Below are 21452 nucleotides of genomic sequence, written 5' to 3' on the forward strand. Positions count from 1 at the left end.
TAGACAGCAAAAGGAAGCTGGAACACATGAGTACACATCGGATACTTTCTCATAGTCAAGTTAGAAAGAAATCAAATTAGAAATCAAAAATAAAAGATGGTATATTAAAGAAAAGGGACAATAATAATTGGAAAAGGGCATGGCTGGCCACAGAAGGCTTGTGGGCCAGATTTTAGGGGCATGGGGCTAGGACAGAGTCAGAAGAAAAATGGTTTGATATTTTTGGGTTTTTTCCCATCATCATCATTATCATACTTTTTAATGTTTTTACCCGCCTCTCTTTTCATCTGAAGGTAGGGTACAACATAGTTAAATACATCTATAAAATCACATATGAAAATGTAGTTAAAATTCAAAATACATTAAGGAAAAGTTAAAACACAATAAACATAGAATGTGATTCAAAAGTCATAGTTAACATAGTTTTTTTTGTATCCATTTTTCCTATTTTTAATAAATTATATATAAATATTTTCCTTGCTTTTCCTATCCTATTTTATCTTCCTACTTTCCTTCTCCCACTTTACATGTATAATGAAAATTTCCCCTTTTCCCCTCTTTTTTTTTTTTTTTGCTTCCCTCAATAAAACGTTCAATAAAATGTCATAGTTAACACGGACTGAGTAGGATTACCGGAAAAGAGAGGTCTTATGTTGTGTCTTAAATTCCGATAGCTCATTTAGCTGTCAAATCTCTTCCAGCAGGTCGTTCCACAGTTTTGGGGTGACCGATGAAAAGGTTCTCTGATTAATGGTCACCAATCTGGCTAATTGGAGTAGCCGCCCCCAGATAACATGAATGTCCATCCCTACTCCATGCCCATCTCTGCAACCTTGCCTTCCCCACCCTCTTTGGTAACTTGAGGCATGGTCGTGATTCTATAGCATACAGTTACAGTCAGCCATCCATATAAACTGGGATATGGAGCCCCCAGTGGCGCAATGGGTGAAACTCTAGTGCCAGTAGGACTGCTGACCGTATCCAAGGAGAGCGGATTGAGCTCCCTCTGTCAGCTCCAGCTCCCCATGCAGGGCCATGAAAGAAGCCTCCTATAGGGATGGTAAAAAACATCAAACATTCAGACATCTCCTGTGCATCATCCTTGTAGACGGCCGAATCTCTCACACTAGAAGCGACTTGCGGTTTCTCAAGTTGCTCCTGACATGAATAAATAAATAAGTAAATAAAAATAAACTGGAATTAGGGGTACAGGGGCCCACTGCAATAGAAAAATTGAAAATAAAAAACACATTTTTTAACCTGGGAGGACACCTCTCTAAGGATCAGAGTCTTCCAGTGTAACTCTGTGGTTAGTAGTTAGCAGAAGCTCACTGCAGAGTTGTGCTGAAGGACCAGGAAACTCCATATTAATCAAATCTGCTAATAAGTCTGCAAAAAGTTAAATCTGCAAATGTGGCAGGCTGACTGTTATTTGCATTTCTAGACACAGACAAGACAATCATGTAACAAATGAATGCTGTCAGGGGAGGAAATAAGACAGGAAAGAGGAGTGTTAGTTGTGACTCAAACATTACTTTAAAGAGAGGAAAAAATTTCTTGGTAGTAGAAAAAAAAACTGGCATCACACACACACATATTCCAAAATCCTGTCCTCCTCAGGGAGATGTTGTGAATTACAACTACTTGCATCATATCAGTGGAGTCAGCTAGAGATTGATTATATTAATTATCAGAGAAGTACATTAAGAACTGAAGCTGTGTGAATTGCTACCAGCTATACAATGTTTAAAACATGGAAATTGCTGGTATTATGTCAAAACTTTATATTCAAAATAATATGTCATTATGTTAATAGCTCATTATGTATCTTAAGACTACTTCTAGGAAAATTGTAGCTGCTGTAATGACATACTGTTGGCCAATTGTCACTAAAATTATGAGATTGGTCAACAATGGAACTACTATTTAATATGCTATTTAGAGACTGGGAAACTTAGGTATAGAAATAGCAGAGAGGACAATGAGAGGTAATTGGCCACCTGGCTGTTCCTGCATCTGCATTCGGGGAACCTTTTTAAATGTCTGTAACATTAGGCAGAGTGAGACAAACCCATCAGGCAACAGTTTTTCTGTCTTATAAAAGAGCAGCAAATGATTAGCTATTTACTTTATTACCAGCCGTCCCCTGCCATGCGTTGCTGTGGCCCACATGGGGGTTCTGTGTGGGAGGTTTGGCCCAATTCTATTGCTGGTGCGGTTCAGAATGCTCTGTGATTGTAGGTGAACTATAAATCCCAGCAACTACAACTCCCAAATGAAAAAAATCAATGTTTTTTTGAGTGAAGGACATACATTGGGTTGTTAGGTGTCTTGTGTCCAAATTTGGTGTCAATTCGTCCAGTGGTTTTTGAGTTATGTTAATCCCACAAACGAACATTACACAATGCAATTCGCTTCATAAAGATCAAATAGACAGAACATATTGTAAAGAACAAAAATAATTTTCTGGCTTTGTATCATACATTTTAGTGCAAATATTAAGACACAAATAGTGTTCAATTCAGCAAGTATATAGATTGCGTATTGGTGTTAATGCTTGGGAAAGGGACTTTGGGTCCTCCTGCCTCAAGTACCAAAATAATTTGGCTAGCATTACATGTGATGCCTCTTGTCCTCTCAAGAGTTATTATTCCCAAAGGTAGTAAAATTATTTTGGTCTCAGAGAGCGAAATATTTGGGTCCACCCCAGCTGTAGTTCTTCTAGTGGAGAGGGACATTTGAACAGGTTTGCACCCAATGAAAACTCACTGATTTTCTCCTCCTGTCATTCAGGTGAAGGAGTTGGGTGGTTTTGTGCATTACTATGCAGTTTGGAGGCTAAAGATGGATGTAGAAATGGGACAACGGGAAGCACTTTGTGTGTCTTAACTTTTCAGTAGCGAACCTTGAACAGGCTTGTTGCTAACTGCTTGCTTTCTCTTATCAAATGCTAGGAACTCAACAAGCACCTAGAAGAAGGCTTAGGAAGGAACCTGGCTGACCGTTGTTCCACTGAAATCAACAAGTTGATGCTTCAGTCACAACAAGACATGATTGGTAACATTTACACTCAGAATGACTGGAATCTGGTTGCGTTATTTCTCCCCTCTGATCTCTATCTGAGTTGGAATGTCGTGGCAACTGTACTTTAGAACCAAACTTTATAGAACCAGTTGGGCTGCCACATTGTTTTGTTCCCTTATGTACATATAACAGAGGGAAGAGTAAAGAGGGCACTACCCATAGACAAAGCCAGCAGCTCCTAAAGAGAAAGAGAGCTATTGGAGCCTGCAAAAAATGTCAAGGTACAGAACAATGTGATAAACAACTGGTGATAAGCAATAGTTGGGAAGCTGGGAAGGATGTATGAAGAGAGATTGCGGCTGGGAAAAAACCAGGGTGGGGGAAGAGTGGCAAGACTGAAGTAATTGTGGAATTAGAGATGTTTGGAATGCCAATTAATTTATTTGCAGGAAGAAGGAATAAATTGCTCTGTGAGTATATATAAGCCTGCTATGCATTGTCAATTGAGTATCCATCAGATAATTGTTAACAATAACTTCACCTAGTGTTTATATGAAATAGGTTTTCTGTTTGGTTATGGCTGCTGAGGAATAAGTAGTTGTTTGTTTTTCTAAGACTTGGCTGGAAGTTTTAAAGAGGGAAGCTGAGGCTTTCCAGGTTCCCCTTCCAAGGGTAGAGGGTCAATCTGCGACAGTGCAATTTCAGAAATAAGATTTGTTCTAATTAGAGACTTCCCTGTTTTTTGTTTTGTTTGTTTTTTCACTTCTGGCTTAGACTTCTTTGTCTGATAAGTAGCTATAGGCTCAGTTCTCTAGACTTGGGGTTCTTCCAAGGGTACCATCTTCCAATTTGCATAAGTTCAGTGCTAATGTTCCAATTTCAGATTTGGCTACAATTGCCTCTGTCCCTGCTTGCTCCCCACAAGGCGCAGAACAGCAATGTGGAGAGAAGGGAACCAAATTTGTACAGCAGTGGATAGTATACTACTCCTTTTAGTGTAGAACCTAATGCTGAACTGCCATGCTACACTGAACCATGCAGGATTCCAGCTATGGTGTGCATTGTTTTCAACAAAACTGTTCCTACTATTTGAAACTGATCTTTTGAAAAATAATTTATTTATGAGAATCTTACACCAGTTAAAAGGTATGCGTCAACGAATACACAATGAATACCAGATACAACCACAAGTCAATGGAACATGGTTTGAAATTAGGGTGACTAAAATGACCCAAGGGTCTGGAAAACAAACCCTATGACAAGTGTCTTAAAGAACTGGGTATGTTTACCTGCAGAGGAAAGATTGAGAGGAGACATGATGAGGGCCATGTATGAAGATGTGATGGGAAGTTATAGGGAAGAGGGAACAAGTTTGTTTTCTGATGTGTGGTTACAGCTGTTTGGGAATAAGTAGTTATTTCTTTTTCCAATGCTTGGCTATAAGTTTTAAAGGAAGAGGGTCAATCTGCGGAGGTGCAATTGCAGAAATAGGTTTCCCTGTTACGTTTTTTTACTTCTGGCTTAGACCTCTTTGTCTGATAAGAAGCTATATGCTCAGTTCTCTAGACTGAGATATTGACAAGCTGGAATGTGTCCAGGGGAGGGTGACTAAAATGATCAAGGGTCTGGAGAACAAGCCCTATGAGGAGCGGCTTAAAGAGCTGGGGATGTTTAGCATGAAGAAGAGAAGGCTAAGAGGAGATATGATAGCCATGTATAAAGATGTGAGAGGAAGCCACAGGGAGGAGGGAGCAAGCTTGTTTTCTGCTTCCCTGGAGACTAGGACGCGGAACAATGGTTTCAAACTACAAGAGATGAGTTTCCATCTGATCATGAGGAAGAACTTCCTGACTGTGAGAGCTGTTCAGCAGTGGAACTCTCTGCCTCGGAGTGTGGTGGAGGCTCCTTCTTTGGAAGCTTTTAAACAGAGGCTGGATGGCCATCTGTCAGGGGTGATTTAAATGCAATATTCCTGCTTCTTGGCAGGGGTTTGGACTGGATGGCCCATGAGGTCTCTTCTAACTCTAGGATTCTATGACTTGGGGTTCTTTCAAGGGCACCAGCCTCCAATGTCATGTGGTGGCAAAAAAGACCAATGGGATTTTGGCCTGCATCAATAGGAGTATAGTGTCTAGATCCAGGAAAGCCATGCTACCCCTTTGCCTTGGTCAGACCATACCTGGAATACTGTTTCTAATTCTGGGCACCGCAATTGAAGGTTGATATTGACTCCAAACTGGAATGTGTCCAGAGGAGGGTGACTAAAATGATCAAGGGTTTGGAGAAAAACCCTATGAAGAGTGGCTTAAAGAGCTGGGCATGTTTAGCCTGAAAGAAGTGAAGGCTGAGAGGAGACATGATGGCCTTGTATAAATATGTGAGGCGAAGTCATAGGGAGGATGGAGCAAGGTTGTTTTCTGCTGCCCTGGAACCAGAATGCAGAACAATGGGTTCAAACAACAGGAAAGAAGATTCACCTGAATATTAGGAAGAACTTCCTAACTCTGAGAGCTGTTCAGCAGTGGAACTCTCTGCCCCAGAGTGTGGCGGAAGCTCCTTCTTTGGAGGCTTTTAAACAGAGGCTGGATGGCCATTTGTTGGGGGTGCTTTCAATGCGATTTTCCTGCTTCTTGGCAGGGGGTTGGACTGTATGGCCCGTGAGGTCTCTTCCAACTCTATGATTCTGAGTATAACTTTTCCTTGAATCTGTCTTTTTCCAGAAAATCTGCAGTCCTTGTTGCCTCCAGATGTCCAGAGTAAACTCCATGTGCTAGTCCCATGCAGGAAGTTTGACCTCAGCTACGATTTGAACTGCCACAGTCTCTGTTCAGATTTCCAAGAAGACATTGTTTTCCGATTTTCTCTGGGCTGGTCTGCGCTGGTCAGCCGTTTCTTGGGGCCTAAAAACACCCAAAGGGTCCTCTTAGCCATGGCAGAGCCAGCCCTTACTGTGAGTACGTCAGACGGGTTTCCCTATATGGCTTCTTTGTCCTCCAAAAACAAAATGGGAACTAGCCCTCCAGATACAAGTAGAATTATTAATATGACTGTGGAAATCTTTTGTGCAGTAAGGTTTTATTCCTGATTCACCTCCAAGCCAAAACAACTGGTGACAGGAAACCCAGTTCACCTGAGTACCAACTGAATAATTTGATTTTTAAAATGAACTGTGTTCCGTTAAAACAGGGTTTCTCAACCTTGGGGTCGGGACCTCAGGAGGGGTCGCAAGGGGGTGTCAGAGGGGTTGCCAAAGACCATAGGGGTTCTGTGTGGGAGGTTTAGCCCAATTCTATCATTGGTGGGGTTCAGAATGCTCTTTGATTGTACATGAACTATAAATCCCAGCAACTACAACTCCCAAATGTCAAGGTCTGTTTTCCCCAAACCCCACCAGTGTTCACATTTGGATATATTGAGTATCCATGCCAAGTTTCATGCTCCAGATCCATCATTGTTTGCGTCCACAGTGCACTCTGGATGTAGGTGAACTACAACTCCAAAACTCAAGATCAATTCCCACCAAACCCTTCTGGTATTTTCTGTTAGTCATGGAAGTTCTGTGTGCCAAGATTGGTTCAATTCCATCATTTGTAGAATTCAGAATGTTCTTTGATTGTAGGTGAACTATAAATCCCAGCAACTACAACTCCCAAAGGACAAAAGCAGTTGCCCCCTCCTGAACCCCACCAGTATTCATATTTGGGCGTATTAAGTATTTGCCAAATTTGGTCCAGTGAATGAAAATACATCCTGCATATCAGATATTACATTACAATTCATAACTGTAGCAAAATAACAGTTATGAAGTAGCAATGAAAATAATTTTATGGTTGGGGGTCACCACAACACGAGGAGACACAGGTGTTTTGGACTTCAACTCCCACCATTCCTAACAGCGGCTGAGGGGGAAAAGGAAAGGGCTTGGGGCTGTTAGGAATGGTGGGAGTTGGAGTCCAAAACACCTGGAGCGCCAAGTTTGCCCATGCTTGAGTAAAACATGAAATCCTCATTTAAAATCCAGTCGTGTCCTGGGTAGATGTGTCTCAAAGTGTGCATTCCTCTCTCTAGATCCCTCGGTCTCTTGCCTCCACCCCTTGTGCCCCCAGTGCTCCAGCTCTGCCATCAGATAATGCCTCGCAGGAGGAACTCATGGTCTCTTTGGTCACCAATCTGGCATCGCTGACGTCCCGGACCTCCATGACAGTCCTCATTGTTGGAGGAGTGGTGAGTAGCATGACAAACCTGCTTCAGTGACTACCGAAGGGAGGACATCTTCACTGGAGCATCCCACACCCTCTAGTTTTTGTAAAAGTTTGTTTATTTACCCTAGTAGATAAGGATCTGCTTTCCTGCTTCCGAGCCATACTTTTTGGATATATTTTCCCTTCACATGTTTGATAGACCCTGTTCCAAGTTCGGCTCTTGGCATTCTCTTGCAGATTTGGAGAACGGTTGGCTGGAAGGTTATCTCCCTTTCCCTGAGTATGTACGGATTGCTGTATCTCTACGAGAGGCTCACTTGGACAACCAAGGCCAAAGAGCGAGCCTTCAAGCAGCAGTTTGTAAACTATGCCACAGAAAAGCTGCAGCTGGTTGTCAACTTTACAAGTGCAAACTGCAGCCATCAGGTGCAACAGTACGTCTTCTCTGTTTTGTCGTTTCGATTTTTGTCCCTGGGAGGAAGGTCCCTGTCACACTTAATGTTTAGTCTTTCTGCATATACTGCTCAAGGGATTTTCCAGAGGCAGGAGTGATGGAATCATTCCCTCTGTTTATAGGGTTGTGATTGATGCTCCATCTTGTTGGAGTTCTACCATTGATAGCTTCCAAGGGGAAAGAAGCCAACCAATTGGTTTTCATGTTTTTCTCTCAGGGAAATGGCCACTACGTTTGCCCGCCTGTGCCAGCAAGTTGATATCACTGAAAGAAAGTTGGAGGAAGAGATTGCAAGATTGTCCAAAGAAATTACTCAATTAGAAAAAATCCAGAACAACTCAAAGCATCTACGGTAAATAGCCACAGGAAAGCTGCCTTGGCAGTGACTGGGATTAGCTCATCATAAAGAAAATTTGGCTATCAAATACTATAAAGTGTTGCCTATTTATTAAACAGCCTTTGGATTACTTTTTGGGCATCATAAAATCATGGACACGTGTTCCGTCAGGCAAAATGTGTGACTATGGATAACACAGTTCAATGCAGTGCAAGTAAACTGAAGGGACCTGTGTGTTTACAAGCAGCTTGGAGAAGTATCCTTTTGACCCACAGTTCACAGAAATCCCAGAATATGCTGGTTGGGAGATTAAGGGCACTTCTAGACAGGCCCTACATCCCAGGATCTGATCTCAGGATTTCTTTTTTCCCAGATTATCTGTGGTCTCATATAATCCAGGTTAAAGCAGAAAACCTAGGATCAGATACTGGGATATAGGTCCTGTCTTGAAGGGCCCTAAGAAGTAGAACTTTCCCTGGAGAGGTCGCCAAAGAACCTCAGAAAACACAGTATTTTCTGTTGGTCATGGGGGTCATGGGGGTTCTATGTGGGAAGTTTGGTCCAATTCTCTCGTTGGTAGGGTTCAGAATACTCTCTGATTGTAGGTGAACTATAAATCACAACAACTACAACTCCCCAATGACAAGGTCTATTTTCCCCAAACTCCACCAGTGTTTACATTTCGACATATTGAGTATTCATGACAAGTTTGGTCCAGATCCCATCATTGTTTGAGTCCACAGTGCTCTCTGGATGTAGGCGAACTACAACTCCAAAACTCAAGGTCAATGCCCACCAATCCCTTCCAGTTTTTTCGTTGGTCATAGGAGTTCTGTGTGCCAAGATTGGTTCAATTCCATTGTTCGTGGAGTTCAGAATGCTCTTTGATTGTAGGTTAACTATAAATCCCAGCAACTACAACTCCCAAATGACAAAATCAATACCCCTCCAACCCCACCAGTATTCAAATTTGGGCGTATAGGGCATTTCTGCCAAATTTGGTCCAGTGAATGAAAATACATCCTGCATATCAGATATTTACATTACGATTCACAACAATAGCAAAATTACAGTTGTGAAGTAGCAATGGAAATAATTTTATGGTTGGGGATCACCACAACATGAGGAAACTAGAGGTCACAGCATTAGGAAGGTTGAGAACCACTGCTCTAAAGGGCTTCTTGTACACCATGCTGTACATGCTTCAGAGTACAGTATGCCACCCTGCATCATTTTAAGGTTCTTTGGGAGACCAAATAGCTAAAGCACATTGTTGTGTATCAATTTTGGACAACTGGAAGTTATCCCACATAACTCTTGATCTTGTTTGGGACTCATTTTCTTCCTTTTCTGCATGGACTGTGGTGGCCTAAAATGGCATTTTCAGGCCTTTCCATGGCCTTTTAAAGGAACAGTGTGTTTTACAGCCCAAAAACGTGATGGTGGCTTTGAGAATGGGTGGTATCCAAAGGGTTACAGCAGACCCTCAAAGTCATCTGGTCAGTAGCATAATCATCATTGGAGATAACCCCACTGATTTCTGTTAACTGCATGTATTTTCTGGGTTGGGGGATTTGTGGGAAATGCTGCCTCTAACCAAAAGACTAATCGTTCCCTCTTTTGTTTTGTAGGAAAAAGGCTATTTACCTTGAAAATGAATTTGATTCTTTCACCAAGGATTTTCTCCAAAAGAAGAAATGAACCCTTATTTTTTCTTCTGATTTTGTGTGTGCAATTTAGATGATTTCATACCATCCCCTTCAGCCCCATGAATTTTTTTCCAAGCCCTCTTTATTTTCAACCAGCATTGCTTGGCTCTCTCTTGACACTTAGGTTATGAACTCTGCCTGAGTGAGAACTATGGGAGCTGAGCACCATTTCCTGCCGGAGGGCATCGATTTTGCAACTTTTCTTAAGAGGAATAACTTCTATTTATTGGCACATATGAAATTTATCTGAAGATGTGGAAAAACAATAAATGAACAAACCTAAAGTATTTTGTATGAGTATTACCCAAAGGGTCAAAGGCCCCTCTTTCTGGCATCCAGGAAGAGAAACTGATGAAATCCATGGTCCTGTGTCAAGGTGTTTCCTCTGTCGGCTGCAATTTTTTTCTGGAAATTAGCATTTCCAGGACTTTTTGAGAATTGAAAGTATAGAGATGACAGATATTTTTGAAGGGGTTTATCAGGTTCAAAGTCAGAGGCTATGAGTTGTCAAAGGCTTTCATGGCCAGAATCACTGGGTGGTTGTGAGTTTTTTGGGCTGTATGGCCATGTTCCAGAAGCATTTTCTCCAGACGTTTCGCCTGCATCTATGGCAGGCATCCTCAGAGGTTGTGAGGTCTGTCGAAGGCTTTCATGGCCAGAATCACTGCGTTGTTGTAAGTTTGTCAGGCTGTATGGCCATGTTCCAGAGACCTCACAACCTCTGAGGATGCCTGCCATGTTGTTCATTCGTTCAGTCATTTCTGACTCTTCATGACCTCATGGACCAGCCACGCCAGAGCTCCCTGTTGGCCGTCACCACCCCCAGCTCCTTCAAGGTCAGTCCAGTCACTTCAAGGATGCCATCCATCTATCTTGCCCTTGGTCGGCCCCTCTTCCTTTTTCCTTCCATTTCCCCCAGCATCATTGTCTGGCAGGCAAAACATCAGGAGAGAATGCTTCTGGAACATGGCCATACAGCCCGGAAAACTCGCAACAACCCAGAGGCTATGAGTTTGGATGGGGGACAAATCCAACTTTCTCCTTTGGAAATTTTTTGCACTGCATTTTTAAAGCTTTAACGTGTACTCAAGTAGACTCTAGGCTAAAATTAGCCAGCAAATTGTTTTATGGAGTATCTAAATTTAGATACAAAGTAGATGCATGAATTCTTTTTCTAGTGAGTAGTTCTTTCTTGGAAGCCAATATGGGAAATTGGAATAAGGTTCTAGGTGCATGTTGCCATCACAAAAAGCTATACTGTAGGGCATGTATACTCATGCATCCGCATCCTAAATTGTTTTGAGTTGTCCTTATTTCCAAAATTCATGTGCATCACTTGGCTCAAGTATTTGTAGGCTACATAGCTAAAACTGTGAGGCTCCTGAATTCTGTCTATATTTAGATATTCAAGATATTTATGGTTTTGCAGATGTAGTTCTGAGATTACCAAGGGCGGTAGCTGTTTCATGGGTGACAAATGGAGTGTCTTTGTGCCACGTTTCTTTCCCCTCTCCGTGTCTTATCTGAAACAACTGTAATGGTAGGCTTCTCAATGCACTGTTAACTATGCATATTGCAAACTAGGTCAAACTATAGCGAGTGATCTGTGGTATGGGGAAAATGCATAAACAGAGTGTGCTTGTTGACTCCGAGAAGGATGAGTCATGTGTTTCTGCCCAAACAAGGGATATCCTGGGATATAGACACACATTTTTGGCTTTGGTATCTTCCCATCAGTCCTTGCAGTGTGATTTCTGCCACAGAAGTTTAAATTGCACATGAGTAAAGTAAAAGGCAAGGAATGTATGGCTTTTATAATGTTTTGGGATTGCATCTTCCATCATCCCTTACCACGGCTGTTCTGACAAGCAAGTTGAATTTCCTCGGCGCCTGAACTAGTGTTGATTTATGCACTGTTTTTCTAGTAATGTTTGAGGAAAATACAAGCATGCATGTTTCTTTTTTAACCAAAATGTGAAGTACAAATAGCTGTTTTCAAGGGCTAATAAAAAAAACACTGGGTTCAAAACCTCTTTGATCTTTTATCAACAAAGTGAGGTATACTTCGTTTGTTTTCTTCTCTTATGATAAATTGTGGCAGGATAATAAGGTATGACCGCCCATATCCGCAGGTTCGCCTATCCACAGTGCCCTAGGCAATTGTAAGATATGCTTCTGCCTGAAATTACCATAGAGTCACCCCAAAGGATGTAGCAAATTCATGGAAAGAATAGGGATTTTCTAGGTCCTCCAGGATGACTCTATAATAATTTCCAGCATAATGTGTTAACTTCAAGAAGGTTTGCAGTTATCCATGACCTCCATTTTCACGGTAAGTTCAGGAACATGTCCCCTGCGAATAAGGAGTGTGTGTGTGTCATGCTAAAATTGTATGAAATGTGTAGCAGTCATAACCTGAATGATAAAGTAGTGGACATTTCTGATAATTTTAACCTCTTCATTTCTTTTACCATCTGCTTTTAACATTAGACGTTTAAGCCTTTACATGAATTTTTTACGGTTTTACCTGAGAACACTGAATACTTCTGACAAAACTACTCTGATAAATTTGTCAAAATCATTTGGCAATTGACTTTCTGGGATTCTTCTGGTGGTTGCAATATATACAGCGGTATGAGTTTGCTACGCCAATCTGTAATCTGAAAATGTTCATTGGCAAATGTTTGGCCAAATGAGTTTTAAAACGTTTTTACTTCATGACAAAGTTTATCCTAAAAGTGATCAATTTAATGTTGGAAGTCATAATAAACCAAGGTTTCTTCACTAAAGTGTCCTGAAATGTTTATAAGCATACAGTCTAGAAATGTCTTCGTTCCAAGCTACAGATGCAAAGTGACAAACTATAGAGCAGACATCCTCAAACTGCGGCCCTCCAGCTGTTTGTGCCTCTAACTCCCAGGAGCCCTAATGAGCTTGTTCAATTGTCAGGAATTCTGGGAGTTGAAGGCGCAAACAGCTGGAGGGTTGCACTCTGAGGATGCCTGTTATAGAGTTTAGTTATGCAAACTAACCTTTGTGGGTAGAGGTGGCACGACATCACATCATTTGCAGAATGGGTACTTTTAGTGTATACAAGTGCAACTACTGTATATACTCATGTATATGTTGGCCTCATCTTCAAGTTGAAGGCAGAATTTAGTGCCAAAATTATGGATTTTGATATGACCCATGTATAAGTCAAGAATCATTCCACGGAGAAGGAAAAGCACTAATGCTGCCTCAAGTGTCCCTAGTACTCACATTGAAACGTGGATAAGTCAACTCAGGTTTGGCAGGTTAATTTCTAGATTTTTTTTTTCATGTCAGGAGCAGCAACTTGGGAAACTGCAAGTCACTTGTGGTGTGAGATAATTGGCCATCTGTAAGGATGTTACTCAGGGGATGCCCAGATATTTTGATGTTTTACCATCCTTTTGGGAGGCTTCTCACATATCCCCGCATGGGGAGCTGGAGCTGACAGAGCTAAAGCCACTCTCCCCAGATTCGAACCGCTGACCTCTCAGCAATCCTGCCGGCACAAGGGTTTAACCCATTGCACCACCGGGGGCTCAAATCTATAGATAGCAAAACAGGTATAAAAATCATACATCTATTGATAATAACATCAAATGCAAGGATTCCTTAAACAAGGCCTTTTCTGCTGCCCTGGAGACTAGGGCGTGGAACAATGGCTTCAAAGTACAGGAAAGGAGATTCCACCTGAACATGAGGAAGAACTCCCTGTTAGAACTGTTCAGCAGTGGAACTCTCTGCCCCCGAGTGTGGTGGAGGCTCCATCTTTGGAGGCTTTCAAGCAGAGGCTGGATGGCCATCTATCGGGGGTGCTTTGAATGCAATTTCCCTGCTTCTTGGCAGGGGGTTGAAGTGGATGGCCCACGAGGTCTCTTTCAACTTTGATTCTAAGGAAGCTGTTTGTCCTTTTTTATGAAGTCCAGTCGAAGCATTTTCTTCAGCATCCACTGTGAACACTACATGTTGTTGCTAACAGATTTGTGCAACTGTCTAAAACAGTCACTAGGTGGTGTTTAGAAACCTTTTGCTGTTTTACAATTTTTTCATGACCCCAACACCCAACATTGAGCTAAAGGAACCCCCATTTGGAGTCAGGACCCATCATTTAAGCAGTGACCTCGAGTTATGCACTCATAACTCTTCATATTGTTAATCCCTACATATTCTCTAGTTTTGGGGATACACGGACTATGAATTTCCCATTTTCCTCATCCAATAGGGACTTGTTGTCTGGTGTTCCCACTCCCTGCATGTGAGCAGGGACTGTCAAAGGGACCCTGCTCTTTCCCAAGGCATGGATACTGTCCAGAGGAGGGAGTGAAAGTGCCAGTCATATGCTTCTTAATCAAGAGGGCAACAGTCCCCTATTGCTTAGAGCTGCTGTTTCCCAGCTTGTGGGGATTGAGGCTGGGAAACACTACACAGCTATGCAGGTTAATTGTAATTTGTAGCTAGGACTGGTCCTCAGGATGCAAATATAAATGTGTGCATGTACTCAAGTTGCCTATTAACTTAAGCTAAACCTCATCAATTTCACAGGGTTTTCTTAGGCAAAGAATACTCGGTGCCAAGCATTATTTCTTCCTGTATTTTGCAGAAAATAGTAGTCTTGCTTATCCAACCTTTGCTCATCCAGAAGTCTGCCTCCCGCATGGATCCACAGCTGTTTCAATGTATTGCGATGTTTTGGCGCTAAATTTCAAACACAGCAATTACTATATAACATTACTGTGTACTGAATTGCAAAACATGATGTTTTGGTGCTTAATTTGTAAAATCATAACGTAATTTGGCTTTTAATAGGCTTTTCCTTAATCCCTCCTTATTATCCAACATTTTGGGAGCCCCAGGTGGCACAATGGGTTAAACCAGTGTTTCTCAACCTGGGGGTCAGGACCCCTGGAGGGGTCGCGAGGGGGTGTCAGAGGGGTCGCCAAAGACCATCAGAAAACACAGTATTTTCTGTTGGTCATGGGGTTTCTGTGTGAGAAGTTTGGCCCAGTTCTCTCACTGGTGGGGTTCAGAATGCTCTTTGATTGTAGGTGAACTATACATATCACAAGTGTCAATGTCTATCTTCCCCAAACCCCACCACTGTTCACATTTTGGCATACTGAGTATCCATGCCAAGTTTGGTTCAGATCCATCAATATTTAAGTCCACAGTACTCTACCTGGATGTAGGTGAACTACAGCTCTCAACTCAAGGTCCCACCAAAGTGTTTTCTGTTGGTCATGGGAGTTCTGTATGCCAAGTTTGGTTCAATTCCATCACTGGTGTTCAGAAGGCTGTTTGATTGTAGGTGAACTATACATCCCAGCAACTACACTCCCCAATGACAAAATCAACCCCCCCCCCCCACAACCCCACCAGTATTCAAACTTGGATGTATTGAGTATTTGTGCCAAATTTGGTCCAGTAAATGAAAATACATCAGGTATTTACATTACAATTGATATCAGTAGCAAAATGACAGTTATGAAGTAGCAATGGAAATGATTTTATGGTTGGGGGGTCACCGCAACAGGAGGAACTCTATTAAGGGGTCGTTGCAAAAGGAAGGTTGAGAACCACTGGGTTAAACCCTTGTGCTGACAGGACTGAAGGCCAACAGGTCGGATATTTGAATCCGGGGAGAGTGCGGATGAACTCTCAACTCTGGCTCCCCATTTGGGGACATGAGAGAAACCTCCCACAAAGATGGTAAAACATCCTGGCAGACTGTCAATTCTCTCACACCAGAAGCGATTTGCAATTTCTCAAGTCGCTCCTGACACGAAAAAAGAAATTCCAACATTTTCACTTATCCAACCTTCTGCTGGCCCGTTTATGTGGGATAAGGGAGACTCTACTGTAGTTCCTTCAATGACAAAAGGCAATGATATGATGCATTTCTGGAAGCATACTTTCATTCTGAAATGTTTCATAGTAAGTCACTTCTCTGAAGAGGCAAGAAAGAGAAGATGAACCACAACAACAACCAGGGAAATCCTAGTTAAAAGCAGTTGTTTATTGGTTACAATGTCAAGTCAGGCAACATCTTTTACGGAACCACTGTACAAATACAAAGGAAAGCTTATGGAGGGAAACTATAAACAGTTCATAGCAAGTGATTTCTCTTCCACAGGGAAAACTTTATATAACGGCACTGTTAAAGAACAAAATGGCACAAGTCCCTGGGTGCTTTGTTTTTAATTAGGTTAAATTAAAGGATAAGACTTCCAGAATACACAATCAAAAAGGCAGTGCAGAATCACTTGGTACCTGGAAATGTTTTGGAAGGTTTTCCTCAAGAGAAACTGGCAACAAGTGAAGAGGTTAAAAACAAAAACCCACTCACACACATCCTGGATGGGAGAGACTGGAATAAGTCGTTAGTAAAAGCAAAAGTAAAAAGAACATCCATTTCTGGAAACGGCTGGATGCCGTTCCTTTGGGTGACAATGCAAGTATACACATGTGGAAATGTGTCGCAGTGAGGAGGAAACCAAGAGAGCACCATTGTGTTGTGAAAACAAAGGCTTGAAATCTAAGATGCCCATATCAGTCCAAAATTAAACATAGTGTGTGGCACAAGGAAGGTCAGGCACATTTCAATATTTTTTTTGTATTTCTAAGTTATTAGTAACACTGTTCACAGACTCACCATAACATCACTGAGCATTTAACAGTCTTGAATGTATTTTACACAACTGGTAATTAACTTTGGGGGGAAATTTCAACTTGCCGGGCTTCAAATGTGAAAGTAGCTTGAGCAGCAAGAGTGCCAAATTATGGTAGGAGGGATAAGTAACCCAAAGTCCACAAATCCCAAGGTCAAAAACTGCCATCTGGTAATTTGATGTCTCCACACATACTAGTCATTTTCCACTACAGCTTTAGCCACAGATGCCCAAGAAAGTTGCTCAAGAGCCCACTACTTTCAGAGGAATTTTCTGGGAGGCAAGAGGCCTTCAGTCTTCACAGGGAAGGCAACAAATGATTGAAAAGGCCCAGTATGATTGCAGAGCTTTGTTTTCTGTCCACAGCTAGACACAGAGAACTTTACAGCATCCGTTCAGCAGTGGAACTCTCTGCCCCGGAGTGTGGTGGAGGCTCCTTCTTTGGAAGCTTTTAAACAGAGGCTGGATGGCCATCTGCCAGGGGTGATTTGAATGCAACATTCCTGCTTCTTGGCAGGGGGTTGGACTGGATGGTCCATGAGGTCTCTTCCAACTCTTTGATTCTATCCACAGAAGTTAAGAGACAATGGCAGAGATCCTACATGGTGATGTTCTGCATGCATGGCTCCCAACATAAGACCCAGGACTCACCACGAGGGACACCCCCCTCTATTAGGACTATTTTATGATTCAGGGAGAGTGGCAGGTCTGGTTGTAAGTATATAGCCAAAGGATCCATTAGGTCCTTGTGAGGTCATTGTAAATGAACATGATCAGACACTTCTCCAATCCCCTCCACCAGGTTTTGGTTGTGTACCAATGGAGGCAATAGCAACCTCAACCACAATCAAAAATGTACATACTCAAGCTTAAGGTGGAAATATCTGTATATGTCACCAACAGGATCAGCCACTGGGTGGCCTTGTGATTCAGTTAATATGAAGTGCTTTCCACACATTCTTCTGGGATGGTTTTAACTGCCATTATTAAATGGCTGCATACTTCCATTCTTTGGCACCATCAATCTTCGCTTCTTAAATATTACTGCCAGTCACTGCTCTACATCAGTAATTTGATGCTCACAACCGATTGCCTAGTCACACTCGGATCCAAACAAAAACTCTGATCAACACAGATCTTGGCTAGGAGAAAAGTGGCATCAGAAACTGTGTCAAAAGGTTTGGGGGGTTTGGGGGGGGGTGGTTCTGTATTTACCCAAATCTAATGCTCACCTTTGGCTAAATCATCTCCCAAAATTAGGGTGTGCAATGTAATAATCTTACTGCTGAGTCAAAGCAAAGGGGGAAGCTACTTCAGGAGCTGCACCTGGAGCTCCTATTTTAGGGACATCATCTCTAATTTAATTGCCATGGCTCAATGCTATGCAATACTGGAATATGTAGTTTGGAGAGGCATTGGCATTCTTTGACAGCCCCCATGATCCCAAACTCCAGCCTCAATGACCCCATAGCACTGGGCCAGGGCAGTGACAGTGGATTTATTCTACAGCATACATGCAGCCCAAGGTTTTCTTTTCTATTGCTGAAAGGTTTGATGTTCTATCACTTGTTTTTAACGTAGGAATTTTAAGCATGCAGCCACTGTAATGCGCATCTTTTTGGCCAAACAAAGAGTACACTTTTTGCCACTGCACATTACATTTGCCAGCAAATACTTTTTTGGTTTCAGGGTTTTGAAAATAGAGGTGTGCATTAGATTTGATGGCGCATTAGACTCGAGTAAATTCGGTAGTTATGCTATAACTTTCAGCAATGATACACTGCCAGTTCATGGACCACAAGTCTCTCCTTGGAGAAAAGCTACTCTAATTTGGTAACTCAATCTGGAACAATCACACAACCTTGATGTGCTAACTCCCACCTTTTTTCCATTTTTTGCCATAGGAATAACTATGCTATTTCTCACCTGAATTTTAATCTGTCAAAGGTATTCGAGAGAGTGTAGAACTGCAGTTTGAGGAGTCATTGAAGGGTGCTAGACTTAATTTCATTGAATACAAACCAGCCTTCACTATACAACCTCCCATTTACATTTATGTAAATCAGCTATGATTTACATAAATGTCCATATACATTAAACTCAGCACAGCTATTGCATCTATGTGACAAATATGCCCTAACTTCATCATCTAGCAAATTTCAGTGAGCCAGCTGGGGTCATTTAACATGTGGCAAATTACTTTAACAACATGGGCATCCTCTGAAGATGCCAGCCACAGATGCAGGTGAAATGTCAGGAGAAAATGCTGCTAGAACATGGCCATACAGCCTGGAAACCACACAACACCCCAATATGGCCATAGTGTAGAAAATTCCTCATAGGGAAACAAATTCCCGTGCAGAAAAAAACCAGAACAGTTGAGAATACATGTCCACATTTTCATTAGATGTGGAAAAAACTCAAAAGATACCCTTATGCTGCTAAATCCCACCCAGATGCTGATGGAATGTACTTTATCTCTGCCAACTTTCTTCTGCTGCATTAGTAGGCCTCAGATAGCAATACAGCCTATCAGCAGCTTGGAAGGAAGGAGGCACAGCAAGGAAAAAGGATAGTCATCACACTCATGGACTCCTCTGAGTACAGCAGAAGACTGGGAGGGCAACAGCTATTTTTCCCCAACACTGCCTATTTCAGATAGGTGGTGTCCAACAACCACATGACACACTGACAACCAACTGGCCAACAGAGGTATACTGCAGCACAGTCAAAATGTTGTGTTGTGCAATAACATATTGAGATACCTCTTTTCGCAAGGATGGAAAATGTACATATGCTAGGGCAACCAGAGGTAATGCCAGACATGTCAACAACAGGACAGTGGTCTGTAAATCCCATTTTATTTCAAAGATGCTGAGTAAGTTATGTCCAACACAACGGTACAAGAAACTACAGTGACGCCTACACTACGAATTAATGTAGCTGAACAAACAGTGGGAATCTACCATTCTGATAGATGCCACTCCCTATAAAGGAAGCAGAAAATACCTTCTAAAGTGTGATGGAGCCAAAACACCACAGACATGCAAATTTAGCATCAGCCAAGTACAATGTAGACTACTGTCCCTACACTGCAAAATATGTACACAAGCTAAGAATGTAACACTATATCTTAGACTCTATAACACTGAAATACAGTGAATATGGTTGAGAGTAGGGCAGCTCTGTATTTAACATATTGACACCTGATTTCTTTGAAATCTAATTAATTAGAGCAATGGGACAGCTCTGACTCTCAGCTGGAAACACATTAGTGGATCAGTCAATTCTCGCGCTCCATATTTAAGATTGTTGTATGATTTAGGATAAGCCACAAATCTAGCCATAATTTACTTCCTATTCTGCTAAATGTTACGATATGTGCCTACTCCCTGAGAGCCATTCCAAAAACAACACTTAGACATTACCTTACAACTCGCACAAAACATAAACACCTTTAAAAGCCCCTGAAGGCTGCATAACACCTCTAAGCTGTGTGGCTTCATGAACCATCCCATTCTTAATTCCAAAGATGCCTTCTTATTAAACTGTGTTTTCCAATTATGGGCCTTACCCTTCTTGCAGGCATAAGGCATTGTAAAAAAAATAAGAAGAAAAAGGTTTGAGGATGTGATCCACAGAATTCAGAACCATTTTCTGAATGCAGATCTCACCCAAAGCAGCCAAGGTTATTAGTGAATTACTGACCACTACTTCAATCCGGGTTATATCAATGTGTGAACAGAGTGATTCATACAAAAAGCAAAATTACTATTAAGTGCTTGTGATTCTGGCTCTAAACAACCCTGCACCAGACCCCCAGGAACACGATTCTTTATGGTATATCATTAAGGAAGTATTAGTGCTTTTTGTGGCTCCTAAAACCATTGTGTTTGGCACACGGACTGGCACTTTTACACACTGTAAACATAGGCAAACAGGAAAGGCTGAAGTTAAGGATACAAAATTGGCAGAAATCTGACAAAACAGATGGTTTAGCAACAACTCTTTCTTAATATGCTGACAGCAACTGCTGTTTGCCAAGAGAATTAGGATTACTTTAACAGCTCCGCTGTCTCCTTAAGTACTTTGAAAGGGGCCATTTTAACAACATAATTCATTTTCATCTTCTTCGGACATCAGCGAGAACACATCTCTCAGGGGTGCTTTGAATGCCATTTTCCTGATTCTTGGCAGGGGGTTGGACTGGAAGACCCACGAGGTCTCTATGAGTCTATGATCTAAGGCAGTGGTTCCCAACCTTTGGGCCCCCAGGTGTTTTGGGCTTCAACTCCCAGAAATCCCAGCCAGTTTACCAGCTGTTAGGAACTGTGGGAGCTGAAGTCCAAAACACCTGGAGGCTCAGAGGTTGATCTAAGGCAGTGGTTCTCAACCTGGGGTCCACAGGTGTTTTTGGCCTTCAACTCCCAGAAATCCTAACAGCTGGTGAACTGGCTGGGATTTCTGGGAGTTATAGGCCAACAACATCTGGGGACCCCAGGTTGAGAACTACTGATCTAAGGAATGGAACTTCTATCCAGCCCTCAATACTTCCATCTTTTTAAAAAAGCTGGTCACTGAATGGTTGGCATCGTGTTGATTAGTTTCAACTTGAGTAAACTCATTCAATCAGCTGTTGAAAGATGAGTCAACATATAGCTAAATTTAATAGATCGAGTGGGGGGGGGGGGGGAATTCAGGTCCAAAATAAAAGAATTTAGGGCAATGCGTACTGTTAAGAACAAAAAGGGGCAGTTCTGTGATTTCAGAAATCTGTTTCTAGCTAGCCATAACCTTTCCCATACTTATGTGAACAGGACTTCTCTTATGAGTTATTGTTAGATAACTTGATTTTAAGTCAAAATTTAAGACAGTAAGAACTCATGATGGTTGTTAGAGCTTCCAAAGACTCAAAACAAAACAAAAAAACAGAAATAAATGGATCAGGGTCTAAAACTGGAATCCTCTTGACAGTTACAAAAAAGGCAACTCTGTGTTGCTGTGGAATGTCTGGGCAACCCAAACAAATAT

General features: G+C 41.9%; 1 protein-coding gene across 2 annotated transcripts in view; it reads left to right on the forward strand.

Annotated features, from left to right (window-relative positions):
* MFN1 (mitofusin 1) overlaps nt 1-11755 on the forward strand; it is a 35102-nt gene extending 23347 nt beyond the window's left edge. For both annotated transcript variants that reach the window (XM_060767476.2, XM_060767475.2), the window contains exons 13-18: nt 2955-3057; nt 5745-5974; nt 7093-7248; nt 7464-7660; nt 7898-8032; nt 9649-11755. In XM_060767476.2, the coding sequence (XP_060623459.1) occupies nt 2955-3057; nt 5745-5974; nt 7093-7248; nt 7464-7660; nt 7898-8032; nt 9649-9718 (891 nt within the window). In that variant the 3' untranslated portion in view covers nt 9719-11755. The remainder of the gene's footprint in view (nt 1-2954; nt 3058-5744; nt 5975-7092; nt 7249-7463; nt 7661-7897; nt 8033-9648) is intronic.
* Nucleotides 11756-21452: the final 9697 nt, after the last annotated feature.

Source organism: Anolis sagrei, chromosome 3 (assembly GCF_037176765.1).
Source record: "Anolis sagrei isolate rAnoSag1 chromosome 3, rAnoSag1.mat, whole genome shotgun sequence".
In the NCBI taxonomy this organism is placed as follows: domain Eukaryota; kingdom Metazoa; phylum Chordata; class Lepidosauria; order Squamata; family Dactyloidae; genus Anolis; species Anolis sagrei.